The 21620-nt window shown below is 34.4% G+C and overlaps 1 protein-coding gene across 3 annotated transcripts in view; it reads left to right on the top strand.

Moving 5' to 3' along the window:
• The window catches only part of MYOF (myoferlin), a 71309-nt gene that overhangs the window by 24737 nt on the left and 24952 nt on the right, over window positions 1-21620 (top strand). For 2 of the 3 annotated variants that reach the window (XM_026851077.1, XM_026851075.1), the window contains exons 10-28: window positions 941-971; window positions 1442-1557; window positions 2817-2943; window positions 4193-4296; window positions 5217-5285; window positions 5398-5441; window positions 5864-5946; window positions 8151-8189; window positions 10663-10787; window positions 11260-11376; window positions 11750-11927; window positions 12758-12882; window positions 13385-13491; window positions 15348-15540; window positions 16582-16737; window positions 17746-17877; window positions 19230-19393; window positions 21146-21260; window positions 21377-21482. In XM_026851077.1, coding sequence (XP_026706878.1) covers window positions 941-971; window positions 1442-1557; window positions 2817-2943; window positions 4193-4296; window positions 5217-5285; window positions 5398-5441; window positions 5864-5946; window positions 8151-8189; window positions 10663-10787; window positions 11260-11376; window positions 11750-11927; window positions 12758-12882; window positions 13385-13491; window positions 15348-15540; window positions 16582-16737; window positions 17746-17877; window positions 19230-19393; window positions 21146-21260; window positions 21377-21482 — 2131 coding nt within the window. The remainder of the gene's footprint in view (window positions 1-940; window positions 972-1441; window positions 1558-2816; window positions 2944-4192; window positions 4297-5216; window positions 5286-5397; window positions 5442-5863; window positions 5947-8150; window positions 8190-10662; window positions 10788-11259; window positions 11377-11749; window positions 11928-12757; window positions 12883-13384; window positions 13492-15347; window positions 15541-16581; window positions 16738-17745; window positions 17878-19229; window positions 19394-21145; window positions 21261-21376; window positions 21483-21620) is intronic. The other variant, XM_026851076.1, reaches the window with a different exon arrangement.

Genomic DNA, 21620 nt, shown 5'->3' on the forward strand with positions numbered 1-21620 from the left:
TACAAGATTTCCAATGTCAGTGTTGGCTGTATTTTCTGTTTGTTTATTTTGTACTGTATAAATTCAGTAGGTCTCTACCAGCTTTTCACAAAAACATGCAAGTGAGGAAGAGTGCTTTTTCCTAAATGAAGCGGTTTCTGCCACAAAGCAGGTTGATTTTGCTTCTCACTGCTTATTATCTATGTAATTTCTAGTGGTTCAGACAGTGGTATATTGCTCTGTGGAGGATTGATCAGCATGTCATTCAGCTACTTTTTGTTCCTGCAGGCACACGTTCCAGGAGAAAACCCTAAGGGTAATTCTCTCTAGAAAAGTACCTTTTCAGACATTACCTGCAAGGAAAACTAGCCCAAATTGCCATGAGCAAACATACTTCCTGAACATGTTTAAAATCTGATACAATGAATACAGTCATGGTATTTGTGCAGTCTTGTCCAGATTTGACACGGGGGAGGGGGAATTGATCATCATCTTCATAAAAGAAAAAGGAAATTATTATTCATCAAAAACAAGCTTCATTTCTGGAACTGAAGGATGAGATGTTGAGCAGGAAATAGAAACAAAAGAGTTCTGAAAAGCCTGTCTGAACATAAAATAATGGAGGAACATGGGGAATTCAAGAAGCAATAGGCTAGCCACATCTTGTGTGTCAGATAAATGGAAAACCTGGGGATCTGGGAAAGAAGAAAGTAACTGCTAACTAACTGTTAGTTGTGATACATCTCTTGCATTTTCTTCTTGGCTGCTATATCTGTTCTGAATCCCTCATTTTTTAATGTAAGGTATTTTCTCTTTCTCCCTCCAAGAATATGCTATATAAACTTCTTATTTTTTGTGACAAGAGAACAGTGCAGAAGTACTCATGAAAAACTTGAGTTGCCCTAGCATTTTTCTGTTTTGGTATTTCTTCAGAGGGTAATGACTTTGATCTTTATTTCAGATTGACATTGGCTATGTTTATGATGAGCCTGGTAAGTAACAGTTACTTCAGAGCTTCTTTGCTAGATTGAAACTTGAAGTTGAAACATTTCATTACATTTCTAAAGTAAAAGAAGAAAGTTAATGGAAAGGTATTTGAGATTGATCATTTAAGTATTAACTGTTAAAAATCCAACAATCTATAACTCCTTTCAGTGGTTTCAAGATGAAGTAGAAGCACCTAAAATTTGGATATTAGTTTTATCAAAGCCCTAAGATGTGAAAAATAATGCAAAACTATTTTATAATTATGTCTCTGAATTAGTATGCCACAACATTTTAACACCACTACATTTCTTGTTTTGAATGGCACTATTGAGACCTGTCTAGGACAGAATATTTTTTTTACATAATTAATTTTAGAATAAGCATGTTCTTGGAACAGTTGAATTTGACTTTATGATTTCTGTCTTTTTGCAATGGATATGACTGGGGGCAAGTGGTGGTGTTTGTTTTAATTTAGGCCATGCAGTCATGAGAAAATGGCTTTTGCTGAGTGATCCTGAAGATACAAATTCAGGAGCTAAAGGCTATATGAAAGTCAGCATGTTTGTCCTGGGAACTGGAGATGAGCCACCAGTAAGTTTCATTTAAATGTTTTTCTTCCCCTCTCCACCCACAGATATTTATTCATGTCCCTCTGACATTTTTGCAATACTGTGAGCGGCATTTAAAAGACAAGATTTACGAGTTGGTTTAAGGGCATGCACTACTAAATACAAAGCTTATTTTGTTATCCTGTCCAATTAAGCAACCTCAGGACCAGCTCTGGGTTTGTTCTACCATTTGTAGGTACTTCTTCTCATCCTGGAAGAAGTAGAGATGTGTTAGCCTGGTGCTGCACACAAGCTAATGTGTAATTCTCCTTAGTGCAGCTAATCAGGGTGAGCAATGTATTGATACCAGTTCAAGAACTAAGTCAGGAATGTCTCTACTATGTGATGTAGACAAGACTGTGGAGATATTTGCCAGGTGAAAATCAGACCCATCAATAATTACAATCTAGGCACAAGTACTTTGATGTATATGAAAGCAGTAGGTAGTTTTAACAGTCCAGTCCTTAACTGTCTGCTATTCTGTCATGTCAAAAACAGGCCCTCTTGCCTGTGTGACATTTTTTGGTATTTGACTCTTGTCTGTAGTTTAAGTTCTGCTGTTCTTCCTGCCTGAGATTTTTGCATTCTGCTACTCCTTAGTTAAATATAATATGGTCTCCAGAACCATGGAAGATCTCCTTCTCTTTATAGATATAGTATATATATATATATATATATACACATATATATATATAAAATATATATTATACATATAGTTAATATATATATATATATATTTATATATATTAACTCTTCCTTTCTGCTGTCTTCATGATTCTTGAAATCACAAGGATATGTCTAGTTATTTGTGGTGAAATATTTCATTTCTTATTTGTTTTTAAAGAAGGAAGCAGTAAGTTCTGGTACATTGTATGAGAGTTCCATGCAGTTTCTAATTGCATAAGATGCCTTACCACAATATTCATCTTGAGATGAGTATGAAAATTGCATGAAATTGGCATTGTATGAGTGCCAAAATCATCATCATTATCTAATGATCATGATTTTAAAAGTGTGATTATAATGGCCCCCTGCAATTGAGTAGTTTAGCCATAAAAATGTAAATAAAATAGTTTAGGTAGAATTAGTTTTTTTGGCTTGATAAAAACTCATTCTGTAAAATGAAACTGACAAGAGTCTATCTGGAGTGTTGTGGGTAACGGTTTAACTAATGGCCTTAAATCTGTATATTACTCTGTGTTTCTTATATACCACATACTATGTATCACTATTTCCTGACAGATTGAAAAAAGGGAAAGAGATAATGAAAGTGATGATGTGGAGAGCAATCTGTTATTGCCTGCTGGAATTGCACTTCGATGGGTCACTTTCCTTCTCAAAATCTACAGAGCTGAGGACATTCCACAAAGTATGTAGCTTCTTACTACATGTCCATCGGTGTATTTGATTACCATTGGAAATATTTGTGTTAGCTATTCAGAAACATTCCTTGAACATAAAACGAGGGTTTTACATTGTTATTATACTTGAGCCAGTAGTTCTGTGATGGCATAAGTAACCCATTTCAAGTCCCTTGATAATGCTCAATAAGTCTACTTAATTCTTGTAATGGATAAATTTGTTACCCATTAGATTAGTCATGCTGAGTGGGCCACACAGTTTCTCGTAGGGGGAAAGGGTCATCTTCATTAGCCCTTCTCCAATCACAGAAGTTACATGCAAGTAATTAACATTCAAGTACAGTTTATTTGCAGATAAGCTGGATGTTCTGTGCACGTCTAGCTCAAGTATACAGTGTCAACCTCCCATTGCATCCCAATCCCTGCCCACTTTCAAGAGGTTATCAGACAGCTGGTTCCCTGCAGCCCTCTTTTCTAAGGCCATTTAGATCCTAGTAGATAAGTAGTACTACTCATGGTCCCCTGCACCCTCATCTTCCCAGCAATCTATTAACTCTTCTTCATAGGTGTGCATAGCTGCAGCAATGGGGGAAAGGCCACAGGACTGCTGAAATCACTCAGCCACTGCTGTGATTGCCAGCAACCTGCTCCTGAGTGGCCACAGGAAATAAGTAAACTAGGAACTGGCTGTGTCCCAGAAGGCTGCATGCAGTTCATGGGCTATAAGTTGGGCACCATAAGCTTAAATAAACATCTTTGGAGGGCAGGGGGGCTTGTAAGCAGTTGACCTTAATTTGTTTAGTGAGTTTTTACTTGTGTCAACCCTATATTGCTGAGACAAAGGCTCTTTCTCTCATTATATGTCATATGTGTTTTCTGATAGGATATAGGTTGCATTTTATCCTTTCCTAGCATAATTTCTCACCTATATCTGTGACTACAGATGACAGTGTCTACAGGTACATGCATAATGTTTTTCAAATACAACTATGCCGCTACATTCAGAAGCACATCAACACTCTTCATGGTGTTTCAAAAATTTATATTCTTGAAATTGCTCCTAAGCCTAAATTCCCCATTTTTACTAGCAACACTGTTCAGAATTTTGCTTATCAGATTAGACTTTACCCTACCTAGATCTGTAAGCTGGTTGATTTTGGTGGGATTGCAATAGGCAATTTATTATTTAGGCTGAATAAATAAATACAATAATAATTTAAAAGTGTAAAATTAATTTATTCTTTGACACCTCTCCAGTGGATGATGCTTTTGCACAGACTGTTAAGGAAATATTTGGAGGAGAAGCAGACAAAAAAAACCTGGTAGATCCATTTGTAGAAGTTTCTTTTGCTGGGAAAAAGGTAATTTATTGCATTCTAATTGTAGTCCTGAGAACAGATTTCATATGCCATTATAAATTTTGAAGTTTACTTAAATTATGGAAATAAAAAAGCATTATCCCTAAAGTTCACTTTGTAAAATGAGGACAAACTACAAGGTACAGTAGAATGGGTGTAAAGCTGATGAGTAATAAAAGGGGAATGTATGACTAAATGCTAGGAACTGATGCATGCCAGATTGCTTGCCTACCTGTTGTTCCTGATTGCTTTTTGTAACTGATGGTACAGATCTTTCTGGACAGGTTAACAGCATTTGTACATTTTATTACTAATGTGTTCCCTAGAATACAAAATTTGAGCTGAAGCACAATTGCACAATCTATATTCATTGCTAGCCAATCTTTTTTCTTTTTCTTAAGAAGAAAAATGTCAGTCCTTTATTATGTTGTATAGTCAGGTTGCCATGCCCAGTAATGTAGAAGATCTTCAGTAGACATGACTAACAAATTATATAGGCTCTCCCATAGAATATATTTTTCATCTACTCTAAAATCTGCATAAAGCAAAAAATCTGGAATCAAGTCATTCCTTCGTCTCATTTCTCTGCTGTGATAAATAGAGATCAGTACTAGTGTAAAAACACACTAAATTGTAGCTAGTGGAAATAACAAACTTTTTTGCTGTAGGGTAATGCCAGTCTCAGGTTTAAACACCGTTTCAGTTTTCTTTTCCCTCCAATAGTCATTAATACTGCATATGCAGATCAGTTTAGCTGTATTTACCAATTGAAAACTAATGGTTCATTGCAGCATAAACCACTCAGGATTCATCATTAACTACTATTCCTAATCTTAGCAAACAGAATGTGATTTTATCCTAAATCATAGCTAGTATATGCTTTTTTGTCTGTTTTCTCTTTGGGTTGATTTAATTTTTTGCAGGTTTGCACAAATGTAATTGAGAAAAATGCTAATCCAGAGTGGAATCAAATTATTTATCTTCAAATAAAGGTCAGTGTTTTTTTCTTGTTTCTGTAGAAAACAGCCATCCTTTTGGAACTCAGGGCATTAACATTGCAGTGGTGAAATAAGTAATGGGTTATTTTAATTCCTTTTTTTTCAGTTTCCCTCCATGTGTGAGAAAATAAAGCTTGCAGTTGTTGACTGGTGAGTTACGACGTTTAATCAAAGTACTATACAAGATAAATTACATTAAGTGAAGGAAAAGTCTGGTTCTATAGATGTCAGGTATTTTTACAGCCTATGAGAGTATTTAAGCAAGTGTTTAAGAATCTTATTTTATGGTTTCTTTACAAAAGACCTGATTAGTATGATGCGAGTATTGTTAATTTTCTGCAGTGAGCACTGACATTATTCCAGTGATAGTGTAAAAGTCAGATGACTTCTTCATGAGACAGACCACTTGTGTAACTAGCCATTACCATCTGTGTTAGTAAAGTATTCCAGGTGATATAAAATGTGAGTACACTGTCTTGGAGCGCATTTAGTCACTTGGTACTTTACTTCTGCGTGAGATGACCAGTATTATATTTAAATAAAATCTTCCTCTTTTTTTTTTCTTTTTATAGGGATCGTCTTACAAAAAATGATGTAGTAGGAACAACATATTTAAGTCTCTCAAAAATTGCTTCTTCTGGAGGAGAAGTTGAAGGTAACTGATTGAGCAGTATGTAACTATCTTCTGTTACGAGAAATAGCAAAGATTGTTGTTCTAAGAAAGTGTATTTTCCTATAGTTCCCCAGTTCTGTGGCAAGATTATCTGTTTCTGGAATTTTCAAAACAATGCTCCTAGAAAACATACTGTGGGACTTTTTAAAGCAAAATATTAAACTTTTAATGTTTAAACCGCATCATCATGGAAATATCAGTAACTAATTCAAAATTCAGTCTTTTGTTATATATGTTAATTAATTAATTTGTGGATATTTTCCTCAATTCAGAAAACTATTTGATATCACAGTCTACCGTAAGATATGTGAATTTACTAAGATACTTAATAAGATATTGAATTTAAAAGCAGTCCTGAGTCACTGTTTCAGAATCACTACTTTATTGGGCAATAATAGGCAAGACTTCTTTTGCCACCTTATAAGCGTGTCTGTTCTTTCTCTGGGAAGAGAATCTAAAAGCTGGGGAACATTCCAGAGTAGCTAGCCGACAGGATCTAGAGACACCTGCTCATTTCCTGTATACTACTAGGCTGCTTTCAGATACTGGGAGAACTTGGATCAGTCCCTGCTCTGATCAGTAGCTTACTGGAAATAGGCACTGCAGCTCATTGCATGAGTGCTCCAAATTACTACTTAGTAACCCTTATTTTAGTAGCTTCCACAGATGAAGATTTTAATTGCAATGCTGTGATCACAGACAATTAACTTAGGTGCTTCAGTCAGGATCCTATGACTGGATATATAATTTCAGAAAAACTAGAACTCAGGACTGCTTAACTGCAAAAAAACAAATTCAGTTAGGCAGGATATGAAGTTCTTAACATGTTGTCCCCTTGCACAATATGTGATAAAACTTTACAATATTATTAGAAACACTTTTTGTGCCAAGGTTTGGGGAAATATATATTTTTTTTTTTAAATCCTGTTACATTTATGTTCTTATACAGTGATTACTGATTATTGATTATTTCTTTGTGATCTATAATCTCCTCATCTTTTTATAGCAAGATCTTTCATACAATCGAGCTGGCTCCATGACAAAGATTCTGTGTTAATTTTCCAGTAAAAATGTTTTATCTTTTAAATGAACATAGTATTCCCTACTAGTTGTTCATACAGAATTGTAAAGTTCATGGCTAAACAGGCATTTATCTGACTATCTACACAAGGTTGAAGGACACTGGCTTAAAACCATTTCCACCACAACCGCAATAAGAATCTAAGTTATGATTATTTTTGTCTGTTGTGTTTATAAAATCTGTATGATATGTACTTGTATGAGACAGACCAATTTGTCCTTAAATTGATAGCTATGTCAGGAGTTTAAAAACAAAACTAATGGCTCCAATCCTGTAGCGACTTGAGCCAAGTATTTATCTTACTGGATGGAACTGTATGTTCAGTCATGTAACTTCAAGTTTATAACCCAGTCCTCTTAGAAGTACTGCTGTTGAAATAAGACTTTGTGCAAACATTCTTTTCATATATCACACACACAACTAGGAGCAAAAGAAATGGTTACAAGAAAAGGCAATGGGAAATCAAAGGCAGAAAGGATGGGCTGTTGGAGAACATTCAGCTCTGAAAAGCTCACTTGTACTACCCACATAAGTGTGTAACTTGATCTGCTTCTGAGTCACAGCTCATTTATACTTCAAATCCAGGCACTCAGTAACTGAGAAAATCTTATCTGGATTCTCTCTCTACTGAAGTACTGACATCAGAATAGCCATGTCTATGTAAAATCACAGATTATCTTCTCCTGAGGTCAATGCCATGCCTGAGCCTGTTCTGGCTTCTAAAGGATTGGGAAACTGAACTAAACTATGATCTTCAGTAAATGAAGATACCCTAATGGGCCCTGAAATGTTTTTCTTAAATGTTTTTAAGATCTTAAAATAATTTTTAAAATAAAATTTTATTTTGTCGGGAGCACTATACAAAGCTGAAACAGAAGCATCAAAACAATATATTTTGTCAGCTACATGTTGGGGGTTTTTTCTTTGAAATTGTACAGGAAGACAAATACCTTCATATTTTAATCAGGAAACAAAATTCTAGCCAACATGAACTTTACTTCTTAGGCCTTCGACTTTATTTTAAAAGCATATTGCTTTGTGATGTATTTGTTTTTAAAATGCTATTGTCATTTGTCATGTAATTTCTTCTCTTTCCATAATATAGAATTTTCATCTTCGGGAACAGGGGCTTCATCATATGAAGGTTTATATCTTCAGCTGTTACTGATTTTGTTTTCCATTGCCCAAACTGAGAAGTATTTCCTAAGAAAACCCATCATCTTAAAAAATATTTTTAATAATAACATGTCTAAAAGACTTCACCATTATAATTAAAGAGTATCAGACATAACTAACTGCATAAAACAGTTTTGGCACTGGAACTGGTTTGAATATATTTCTGTTGGTTGGTGCTTCAAGCTGTGTTTTAGAGTTGAGCATGCAGTTGCTTCGATTATAAAGTGCTTAGTCTAACAATGGCTTGCAATTTTTAATTTAGCTATGAGATTGCAACTATATTTGCAGCTGCAGAGCTCTGCAGAAATAAATAACTGCCTAAATTAATTAGTGGCTATTTCGCTTTTGCTTAGCTAGCTATATAAATAAAGTCTGAAAAATGAAATCTGATTCTGTTACAACCTGGAGAGACAGCTTTTTACATAACTGTCTAGGTTCGCATCCAGTTTTTAAAGACTTTGTGGTAAATATTTGTATAGTGAGAAATAAATACAACTGCACCAGTTGAAAGATAACAAACATGCATCTGCACACATTCTTCATGTATTATTTTTCTTTCATAATAATGTAATATTAAGTTAAAGGCTGAAATAATTTTTCAGAATCACTTTGTTGTACATGATTGTCGGCCTTCTAAATGTAAACAAATACAAAAAAATACTCTTTATTCCAGGCTTGGAAGGGGGTGTTTTTTTGTTTGTTTCATTTTATTTTTAAATGTATGTTCTGTTTAATTTATTAGCATCTGTAAGTAGTGAATGTATTAATTCAACACAGATCTCTACCTTAAATCTAGTTATATCAAGATCTGGTGTGAGCAGTTTAGTATTAGAATCTTTAAAAAATTGAACTGCATTCCAACAAGAGTTTGAATTCTTTTTCATTTAAATTTTGTTCTTTTCTGATTCGGATGTAACTGTGAAAGTATCCAAATGCCAAATAGAGAACTGCAAATCTTTATATTTTACAGATTTTATGTGACTTTGTGTTGACAGGAAATTACATCAGGATGTCATATTCATTTTTATTATCCATTAATGTCACTCAGTAGTCACAGTGGCAGAGTCATACAAGGTGTAACCCTTTATTTTCACTTTCTTATCTCAGCCATCCTTTCCTGTGATAAATGAGACCTTTCTGCGCAGATCACTCTAAGTGGTTATCTGTTGCAAGGTTTAGAACCTGATTCTCCTCTTTTATTAATACCTGAGTCATTTGTTCAAAGACAGAAGCTAGGATACAAGAAGGAAAAGAATATAGAATCTTTCCTGTTTGCTCAAAACTATGCAGTATTTTTCTGCATGTGTTGCTTACCTTGTTCAAATTCTCTTTGCACTACTCATCAATTTTATCAGTCAATAATATTGGCTTGTGTTTGATTGCTCCTGAAAGAACAATTAACTCCCTTAAACCAAGTTTAACTGGTTATAAAATGAGCTTTTTAGAATCTCATTCATCTAATAAATTTGGAAGGCATGAATGCAAACACAAAAGACAACAGTAGTAATACATTTAAGGCTTCCCTATATATTTTTTTTCTGCTGAAAACCAGAACACTGTTCAAAAATACAAAATTACGACAGTAAGCATTGGCAATGGAAATACTTTTTCAAGTTCTTAGATATCTTAAATATTTGAAAATAAACAATAGCTCTGGTATGCAGTTTCCTAGCTTAGCTATTAAAACTGACAAAAATATCTAAATCCTTATTATTATTTTTTTTAGCTAGATTAAGACATTGAGAAATTTTCATTTGTTAGTCATGGAATAAGAATAGTATACAAATTAGAGTTTATTGTCATCAGAATTAACTGAGAATTGAGTTTGCAGGCTTTCAGTCTTGAATGAATTACAGCTTACTGAAAATAGAGCTTGAGAAACAATGCACTGCGGCACTTATGATTAGAGTTTGCAGTGGTCTGTATTTTACAGTATTTTGAAGTATAACCACAGAAAAATTAAACCAAAAATTAGAACGGTAGGATTAACTATTCTAAACAGTAGGTTTTTTTCTGCTCAGTGTGCATCTTTTTCGTATCTGTTTAGCTAGAACAATGGCGTATGTGTTTAAATGATTGCAAGCATCATTTTACTCAGTTTCATTTATTTCTAGAAAATGTTTTCTGTTAACATAAGAGTGTATTACTCTTTCACATAAGTGAAAACCTGATATTTGGATTGGGGCATGGGTTTTTTACTGCATGAAGCAGTATCTAGTAAGTATTGTACAATGAAGAAGGAAGTTAGGAACAAGTACAGTCACTGGTATAATTACTTTAAATTCATATAGTATACCCAGAGAATGAAGTATTTTTACTTTACTAATAACTAATATCTAACTAATATCTAACATTTGTTCCACTGGGTTTGATAGTAATGTTAACTTTTTCTGGCTCTGAACGATAATTAACAAAGATATAATGGTAATGTTTTCTGTTAGCAAACACTGGAGAAACTGAAGTTGGCTTTTTACCGACATTTGGGCCTTGTTACCTAAACCTGTATGGAAGTCCAAGAGAATACACTGGATTCCCAGACCCATATGATGAATTAAACTTTGGAAAGGTCAGTTTCTTTATTCATTGTTTTTAATAAAAGGATTAAACCCAATTGTTCTTGGTCAATTAATTAATTAATTTTAATGTGGGTTTTTTGTTTGCTTCACGTTACACTTCCTTTAGTGTTTCTTTTTGAATAATATATTTATGATAATAAGGAAGTATGATAGTATTTTGCATTCTTACCTGTTTTCAGTTTAAAGGTGTTTTTGAGCAGCAGTGGTTTTGATGTTCTTCACTATCTGCATCTCTGCATACATTTGTATTTCTTATTTCCTTGTTTTAATAAACATATGTTTTTCACTTCTAGCATGAATTAAAGCCAACTGCTTTATTTCATTTGTTCAAATATCTACAGCCATGCCTCTGCAGAAGTTTTGAGAACACTTCAGTGAAGCCAGAATCATGTACAACTAAAGAAAATATGCTACTGCAGGAGAAATATATAAAATTGGATTCAATGTGTGATTATGTTACAGGGGGAAGGAGTTGCTTATAGAGGGAGAATTCTGGTTGAACTATCTACGATACTTGAAAGCAAACCTGTTAATAAAAAGTTAGAGATGATTCCTAATGATGACTTACTGGTTGTTCAGGTAAACCTTTGTTTTATTGTCAATGTTGGTAATGAAGATATGCCTTGGCTGATTTTTTTCAGAGAATAATCTAACTTACTACAATTGAAACTATTGAGTTGAATCTCAGAATTAAGAGAGGTGGTTGTTGATCATGTGGCTACAAAAATTTAATGTCCTCATAGTATGAAGTGTTCATTTGAAACATTTTTATAATCTTGAATACTGTAATTTATTATACACAAATTATCTCTTTTTGGCTGCTTCCCAGAAAATAGTAAAAATATAAAAATTACTATTTCCATTAAGAAAGTGCTCTTGTTTTCTATAGTTGTGGATCCTGTTTGTTACAAATATTGAAATACAACTACAACTAAAAAGGTTCTTTTCGTAGAAATACCAGAGCAGACGAAAGTTCTGCTTGGCTGCTGTGTTTCATTCTGCTACCATGCTGCAAGACACTGGTGAGCCTATCCAGTTTGAAGTTAGTATTGGTAACTATGGCAACAAGTTTGATACCACCTGTAAACCTTTGGCATCAACAACTCAGTACAGTTGTGCTGTTTTTGATGGTAAGAATGCTGCTGGTATGGGCATAAAATAATGTAAATTTCTCTTTTCAAGGAGCTGTTTTATGACTTTGGAATGACAGGCCTAACTTCACTAAAAACTTATTGAAAACATGTCAGAAAGGAGTATGTGGCTTTCCACAGCTTTTGAGATTAAGTTATATTTATGGAATACATGCTGCAAAACCTAATGAGGTTATTAAAGAAATTTTCACAGAATTCAATGAAATCTTTTAACCGTGTACTACTTGTGCATGGGAAAATTGGCAAGAAAACAATTACATTATTTTACAGGTATCTAAAAACTAGGAATTAAGTAGAGAAAATACCTTTTGAACATTCTGATTTAGAATAAAATAACTTGTTTTTAAACCAGGTGTCTGGCAGCCAAGAAGAAAACAACCTAGCTAGACCACAGGGAAATATATTTTGGTTATAACTTTTTTATTAACTTCAAACAATAGGAGTTCTTTTTTTTCTGTGTATTAAATGAAGTAATCAGGTTTACTATGGAAAATAATTATTTGCATTTTTTTCAGAGCTACACTGATATTAATGTGCTATCTACATGATAAGTTATAGGAAATAATAATAAACGTGTTAACAGATAATTCACTGAAAAAAATACATTAGGTTTTGAAACAATTTGAAGTAAAAGTTTACCACCCAACAGACACTGCAGTGGCTGAAAAATACAAATCCTTTTACAAGTTTGGACTAGCTTGTATGTTCCTAATGAATTGTAGTACATAAATGAAATAAATATAGCAACTTGTGCAGTGTAGAGTATGTATTCCTGCCATGAATTCTAATGTACAAATGTTTCACACCAGGTAATTATTATTACTACTTGCCATGGGCAAACACAAAGCCAGTTGTAACGCTGACTTCCTTTTGGGAGGACATAAGTCATAGATTAGACCCTGTGAATGTAATCCTAAACATGGCTGAAAGACTGGTAAGACACTTTTGCTAATACACTTTTCATTTTTACTTTTATTCTTTTAGGGTGTAATCAAAAAATTACATTTTGAGCAAATTATGGAACAGTTTTCAGACACTTTTCCCTCCTTTTTTCCTATTCAAAATTAAACATAGCTCAGTGTAACAAGCAGCACTGCTAATCATACGTCTGTATTCTGGCAATGCCCAACACACTCCCGCTTGAATCTGCAGGGAAATCCACAGGAAGGAAGAGTCCTTGGTGTTGGGTAGGGGCATGTGAAGTCTGTAGAACTGTTAATTTGCTTTGGAAGTTAAGGGCAATATCATGTATTGTTAAATACAGTGAGAACATAGGAATAATCCTGTTAAATATTAACGAAGTTTGAACATCTGAATCTTTTTTGATTTGGGCTTTATACATACCAATAAGTAAGATTAAAGTCTTGAAACTGATATTGACCATAAACCACAATGGAAGTTTATAAGTGCAAATCCTTTTCTTTTAAATTTCTCAGCAACACAACTTATCCACCTTAAAATCAGAAATGCAGGCTAAAATTTCTGAAAACCGATTAGCTGAGATGTGGTTGAAGCTGATTGATGAACTTACAGAAGACATAAGGTAAAAGTACCTTTTTTACCTCTTACGTTATCATACTAGGGCTGCTCAGAATCTTTGCCATTGCCTTTACTAAGTCAAAAAACAAATTCTAAGGACTATAAAACTGATTACCCCTTTGAACTGACCTGAGAACTGGAATTCCAGAAGTCTCTGATAGTAGTAAACCAGCATGGATAGTTTTGTAATTCTGCTGGAAAACAGCACCTAGTTTTGTAACTCTCCTTTATCTTTGTCACTGACAGTAATAAAACAGCATCTCTTGAAAAAATCTAAGGTAGGACTGTTCTGAAAATATGTAGGTGATGAAACAGCACAGGAAAAGGAAAGGGAAAATGAGAGAACAGTTATTATCCATTAGAGGAAATAACAGAACATGAAGTGAGAACAAATTCATCAGGCTGTAGAGCCAATATAAAAGCGAACAGAGGAAAAAGCAAACAGTGGAGGTCATTATATACTAGCAAAAAATTCTATGATAGAAAGCTAATGTCAAAATATACACTGGTATCTTCACAGAATAGTTGTGATCTGGAAGAAAGCAGAGTGAGAGAACTGACATACTTTAGGAAAGCAAAATGTGAAGGGCAAACTATTGTCACATGGAGCTATCTAGTGAGTCTAAGAATTTCAGGTTTTATATCAGTTATGTCAACCCATCCTCCTGACACACATCTGCATGGTTATTAATTCAGTCCATTATTTTATAAAATATCACTCAACAATTATGGATCAATAGCACCTAGATATATGAAGCAGATGAGCTTCCTGTTGTTCATAGAATACAATTTTCTTTATATTTTTTTCATCAAACTCATGAAACTTGTGTCAAAGACATAATTCCCTGTGTTGAATTCATAAAACAATTTTCCTTCTCATGATAAAGTTCAAAAGAGTTAGTAGTTTGAGAGAGTTTTCAGTGAACTATTTAAACCTAATATGAGGTGACTTTCTGGAAGTTCTGATCTGGTATATTTGGTTCATGTGTAAGTACTTGCACCCAGGTCAGGCAGCACTTGCATTCAGATTAGTAGGATTATAGTGGAAGGCACAGTATCAAGGTTTTGCATGATCAAAGCCCTTAGAAATGCATGGCTTGTCATTAAAAATAAGTCAGAGAACTGAGTTAGTCTTTTCAAACTTGGCAGTCTGTTTTGCAGGGTTTTTTTTTAAAATATCATATTAAAGACCTCTTAATTAACTCTGTTAAAAAGATATATTAATTGGTCTTTGAAAAGCTGCCTTTTCCTCAAAACTCCACCAACTCTAAAAAGCTTATTTTTCCTGGGCTCTACTGTGATGCTATAGGATTTCTTGGTTCCAGTGAATAGTTATTCTGCCCTCTGGTGACTCAGAAGTTCTGTGTCACGGAATTCTTTTAGGATTCTTGGACGTTTTCTTGACAGAGGGTTAGATAACTCCATAGACACAAGCTGCACTTGTATATTGAGTTTCTGAGAAATTACAGTTTCCAGTGAAGGAAAGGAACATAATCTTGATGTGAAGACACTGATTTAATCTTTGAGATGTACATTCTGAGACAATAATTTTCTAATTTGAATATATAGGGAAATGGATTTTGCTTGATTTGGTTAGCAGCAATTACATTAAAACATATATCTCGAGCTATTCCACATTGGTGCTTCTTATGTAAGCACAGAATTTCCCTTGCTTACTGTAAACACTTTTTCATGTGAAAATTTCTGCAGAAATAGATGCTATAGCACTATTTCAGTGGTTTTCAATCACAGGAAATAATAGCACTCAATCTGTTGCCACTTACATGCATGTTTGCATTTAGTGTTTGGCTAAGTAAAATCCACTTAGGTTATTAACCATAATAAATATTCTCGTTTCAGTAAACCATTTCCCCTCATAGAAGGCAAATCTAATATTACAGTCCTTGACACTCAGATAGAAAAACTGCGCCTCAAGTCTCTCAAGCAGATTGGAGAAGCCGCAGCAAGGATGAGAAATGAAGCTACTGATGTGAAAGCCACTCTGACAGAAATTGAAGATTGGTTGGATAGATTACTGCAACTGAGTGAAGAGGTTAGTACTACACAATACCAGTGGTTCAGTTAGTTTAGAAATAGCTGTCTAAAACTGGTGTAACGTTCACTGCTGATCAAGCAATATCCCCTCTCCTTAGAATAGTAATTTTAGATGCTGCGCAAGTAAACATGTTCCCCTCTATAATTAGGATTTACTTAAATATGATGTTCTAGTATGCTAGCTGTCTTCACCGAGAACATGTGTTGGGAAATAACCACTCTGTGATGTATAGAACAGACTCCATTCTGCTTAAAGCGACAGTATTATGTCCTTGCATTTCTTCCAGAATTGCAAGTCACATTGCTGGTTCTGGGACTACAGGATATAGGTTGTACTTCTGCAGCTTGTTAGCCACAGTAATCAACTTCTAACAGAGTTAAATCTGTTTGTTTCTGTGGTTTTTAAATTTTCAGCAACATCTTAAGTCTTCATCTTGGTTATCTTGTCATTAGTTTTCGCAACATTGCGGGGATGTTTTATTTTTTCTTTGTCACTTCTGCTTTGGAAAGTTACTGATTTTTTAAAAATGAGCATCTAATTTGGCAGACTTGCAGCTAGCATACAAAGGTGTGCACGAAACTGCAAAAACATAGTAGGCCATTTCTGTCTTCTGCTAAAAGTCTTATGCTGATCTACCCTTAACATGGAAGCATTACAAGCACTTAAATACATAGCAGGTCAATCCAAAGCATTATCATTTAGGATCAGTCACTAGGGTCACCATAAATTAATTGAGATACAAAACATTTCTAGAAAAATCTGCAAGATATAGGAATTGGGTTTTTTTAAAATAAAATTTACTTGCTTCCCAACAATCCCAATGGTATTTTAAATTATTATTTCAGAACTATATATTGCATTACTTGCAAAGAAAACAATTTCCTCTATTTATCGTAAATTCATGTTAGTTATTGATTCTAAGTGTTAAATCCTTTGACAGAAATCCTAATTTATGTTTCTGTTGTCGAAGCATTATATTAGTTTAACATACTGTTAATTATCACTCTTAACTTTCTTTTCCCCACGAATAATCCACAGCCACAAAACAGTATGCCTGATGTAATCATATGGATGATCCGAGGGGAGAAAAGACTGGCTTATGCTCGTGTTCCTGCACACCAAGTGTTGTATTCCACAACGAGTCCCGAATCATCTGGTAAATACTGTGGAAAGACCCAAACAGTCTTCTTAAAGGTACTTTCCTTCCACTGCCCCCTTAAAAAATAAACTCACTAAACTGTGATGCCTTCTGACATGAGCATGGAACATGCAAACTGTGAACAATGAGGTGTGAAAACTCAGGACAGTCAAAAGCTAACTGCATATAGCTTCTTCAAAATATCACAGAAATTGTAATGTAAAGTTCATCATAAGCCAGTTAGAAAAAGCATCAGCCCTTAGTCAGAGGCTTTTCAGAAAGAGCTCAGAATTGTGATAGGACTTTTATAGTGTTACTGGGGTTGGTGTTTTGGGGTTGAATGTGAATGGAGACTTTCAGGGGGGATTAGTCAGAGAAGTTCCAAAAACCTATTCAAAGTTTTGGATGGTTTTCTGCAAGTAATACAGAGTGTGTCTACACCCTGAAGTTCCCTAGCATGTCGCTCTGCATTGAGTCTTACTCTTGAATAGGAATTCCTTTATCCATTTATGTTGTCTTTAACTGGAATAAACTTAACCAGAAAAAAAGGCAATCTGACTGTAGAACAATAGAATTTACAGAGTTTGACAATGTACTAGTAGTTATACCGATTAATGCTTCAATGCAGACAAGCCTGTATCTTCATGTTTTTATGCAAGCCCCTTATCATGCATGTTAAGATGCATTGCTTCTATATTTAGTGAACCATTCTGACTAGCCTCTGCATTTCCATTCGCCTGACAAGAAACACTAACATCAACATTAAAGTTTTAAGTTATTCTCATAATTAAAAACTCATTGCTGGATAAAACTTGGGTGAGAATATATAGGAACAGGAATGATACTGCTGTTACTGTGTTTGGTTTTTACATGCCCTGGGCAGGTACCATTTAAAGAATGTTCCTTCCTGAACTATTTATTACCGGCTTTTAAGGAAATGCAGTACAAGAAGCAATAAATAAATCATGTATTATTACTTATATCTCTATATTATTGTATATATTTTAAAAGCTGCAATACCTGCATAAGCTAACAAAGTATAACTTTTTTTGTTCGTGTGCCAGTACCCACAGGACAAGACAAAAGATGTCAAAATGCCTGTGGAGTTGCGAATTAACATTTGGCTTGGGCTCAGTGCAGTTGAAAAGAAGTTTAATAGCTTTGCAGAAGGAATGTTCAGTGTTTTTGCAGAAATGGTAAGCGTCATTGTTTTCTTACTTTAAACTTGGACGTGAGTGTTAGGAATTCAATGATATTGGAACTCTCTTGAATTTATTTTTTTTTTTCATGCGGGGCAGAAAGGGAGAATGCTATTTATTATACTGAAACAAGTAGACCCGTTCAAAGCAATTAGTGATCAAGTCCATTCTGCCTACCAGATGAACTTCAGCAGACCAGATTCTGAGCTGGTTAATCAGGTGAAAATCTGGTTAACTCCAGTGATTTCAAAGACATCTATTTTAGATTTTTATCAGTGTAATTAAGATTGGGATCTAGACCATTATGTTTTGGCATGTGAATAGCCCTTTCATTTTAATTGCTTCTTCACTTCTACAAATGATACTTGGATACAAATGGGTTTGCTTAATAATGGTTCTTTTATAGCAGTAGAAAATCTACTGTTACAAGAAAAACTGGTCAAAGCCAGTAGATTTTGCTGACAAAAGGCTATAATATGATAACATTTCAATGGTAAGGGTTAACACATTTGAAATAAAAAAGCTTGAAATAGTCTCACTCCATATAATAGAGATTTTGAATGATAATGGTAAGCATCAGATGTCTTTTATATGCTCCATCACCTAGTGGTGCATATAATCCAGTATCAATATAATAGCTAATGAAGACATTTTTACAGAAGCTTGTTTCACCATTGCATCTATACTTAAATATTTAGTAGTGCTGTAGTAAGTCACTTATAATGGGTGTTCAGAGCTGTTTAAAAGGCTATTGAATATCTCCTTTTTTGCTCTTGATACAGCAGTCCAACAATTTTACAGGAATAAGAGCAGAAGACTCAAGACTATCATAAACTACAAATAATCTCATTAGCATAAAGGGAAATACACTGTATAAACTGGGCTGACATCAAAATCACACCCCTGGTAGCTTCCATGATAAATTATAATTCAGTTTTACATGTTATGAAAGAAGCAATTACAAATAGATGTAGATTTGAGATGCAAAACAATGAGAGGATCATGCATTTAGGGAACAGAGGAAAGTTGTTTGAATGATGTAATCGTATTTTATTTAACAAAGCTTTAATTTGAAGGAAGTTTGACTGTAGTTGGAGACATTAAATTGAGAGGACAGTTTAGTTTAGCAATGGAATCATTGCTTACCAGGCAGCACAGAAGAAAATGAAAGAAAGAAATTGATGATGACATTGCAGAGTAATGTGGGGAGTTAATTTCAGAGAAAGAAGACATAGAAACATATTGTAGAATGTTTTGATTGTAACAATTACATAAATACATCATTTTTTTTCCTCCTAAAAGCTTTTTATTATTTTTACGATACTGATTTTTATTTTCTTCTCAAACAGTATGAAAATCAGGCTCTTCTTTTTGGAAAGTGGGGTACCTCAGGACTTGTTGGTCGCCACAAATTTTCCGATGTCACAGGAAAAATGAAACTGAAAAGAGAGTATTTTCTGCCCCCAAGGGGCTGGGAGTGGGAAGGAGAATGGATGGTTGACCCCGAAAGAAGGTTAGATTTTTTTATTTTTTATTTTATGCAGGCACGAATAAAGGAATTTAATCTCAAAGTGTAGAGTAAAAGCTCCTCTCTGTTTTCTTGGCTGAGAAAGAGATTTTAAGTTGAACTTTCCAGGACAGCAAAAGCCAGCCAATAATCAAAGCTAGTTAATAACACTAAAATTAACATTACCTTTTTAAAAAAGTAAAATAAAGCATACAACAGAAAGAATGCATCCATTTTCTAGGAACCAGCTTATGGTTTAGAAGTCCCCATGTGATGATGGGTATATTGCTTGTATTTTCTGTGTCTCAGTGCCCAATCTTTAAAAAAGGGATAATAATAGTTTTCCTTTCCTAGAAAGCTACTGTAAGGATCACTTGTGTCTATGTGAGTTTCTCACATCCTGCTGTGATGGTTTCAGACAAGAGCCTTACATAGCTAGATCTTCCATAGACAGAAACTTAACCCTAACATCCTGTGTAAATCTGCAGTTCATGTTGTATCAAAACTATTACAGCATTTGCATGGTCTTTCACATACAGTGGATGGTTTTTGTGTTTTTTTTCACTAAATTTTGAGAAGTTGCCCTCATTAAACAACAATCACAGGTTATTTCTCAAACTGACTCAAGGCAGGGGTTGTTTTCAGAGCCTAAGGTTGTGCCACCATATGACAATTCCTCCCCTGGCAGACTGAATTCATAAGGTTTCAATCCTCCTCCGGCTCTAGAAGGTTCAGTCTTGCTCTGTCAGTGGTTTTCAGCTCCTGAGTTGTGTCAGTTCAGATATTTGTGTTGCCACACTTAAAACCAGACTAGGTAAATTATCTGTTTCATAAACAAAAGTCAGCATGAGTAAGAGATTATTTTCGTTTTTCTTAAAATAAAAGGTTCAGCCCGTTTGAAATTCTCATGTTCTGATGGTAAAAAAAGTACAGGACTGTTGTTATAGAAGAACTGGGAAAAATATGTGCTATTATTTCATCCATTTTAAAACTATACCAATTTATGTCTGAATAGATGGATATATTTTCATATTCAATTAATAGTTTTACTTCAGTGAATAATCTGACATGAAGAAAAGCAATAACAGACATGGAGACATTTTCTCAAATAATGGAAAAAAACCCTACTGTTAAAATGTGTGTTTATGCCTAACATCTGCTTTTATTGGAAAATAATCTGCATGGTTTTATTTGACCAGCAGATGGCATTTTAGAACATACTTTAGTGCTTTCTGAATCCGTTAAGCACAAGTGGAAACCAAGGCTATTTGTCTGATTTAATGTTCTCTTATTTCTTTTACTTGCAAGTTAGAAAAATATTAGCCAGCTGATTGCTTGCCTTGTCAGCTACATAAAGGAGAACAAAATTAAAGTACATTGCCAAATTTTAGTGCATAGGTAGATACATAAAAATTAGAGATGCGTATAACTGTCATCTGCAGTCTGAATTTTCCTACATTTAAATACATGTTTTTTCTTTTTCCAAGAGGAAGTGTTGAAAGCAGATCCTGAATAACAGCAGTTAAAACACTCCTGATAGTCACTCATTCTTATGAGTAATGTTCCTCCTATTGCTTACTACTGCTGGAGTTGCTTCAGTTTTAGGAAGACATTCTAAGGAAATGTAACTGTAAAAACTGTACTAATAAATAGAACTTCACAATGATGGACAATCCAGAATTCCAGCACATGTGCACATGCTGTGCACTGTTTCTAGATGTCCTCTGGTTTAGTATTATACTTGCTTTGGACTTGCAGTTTGTTGACTGAAGCTGATGCTGGTCATACTGAGTTCACTGATGAAGTGTATGAAAATGAGAGTCGCTATCCTGGAGGGGAATGGAAAGCAGCTGAAGAGAGTTACACAGATGTGGTGAGACATATTTTTTCACTGGAAAAGTAAAGGTTTAAGAGAAGAAGTTCTACGATTTGCTACACAGTGTATTTAATCTATTAATGCACAGAACTGTTGTTTTCCCTACATAAAAGAATGGACAAAAAGCTCCACCACCACGTGAGTTCACATGTCCTCTTGGATGGATGTGGGAAGATGATGCTTGGAAATCCGATTTAAATCGAGCAGTGGATGAGCACGGTAAGATTTACTGTTTATCTGTCAGTCTATACTGAAGGAGAACGCATGTCAAGATTGTAGCAAGGTCCTGGGCGTGATAGTGGTTGCACTGTGGAAAAATGTCAAGGAAATACTTGGATAAGAGTTGCTTAATGAATC

Source organism: Athene cunicularia, assembly GCF_003259725.1.
Source record: "Athene cunicularia isolate RWA chromosome 6 unlocalized genomic scaffold, athCun1 chr6_part1, whole genome shotgun sequence".
Taxonomy (NCBI): domain Eukaryota; kingdom Metazoa; phylum Chordata; class Aves; order Strigiformes; family Strigidae; genus Athene; species Athene cunicularia.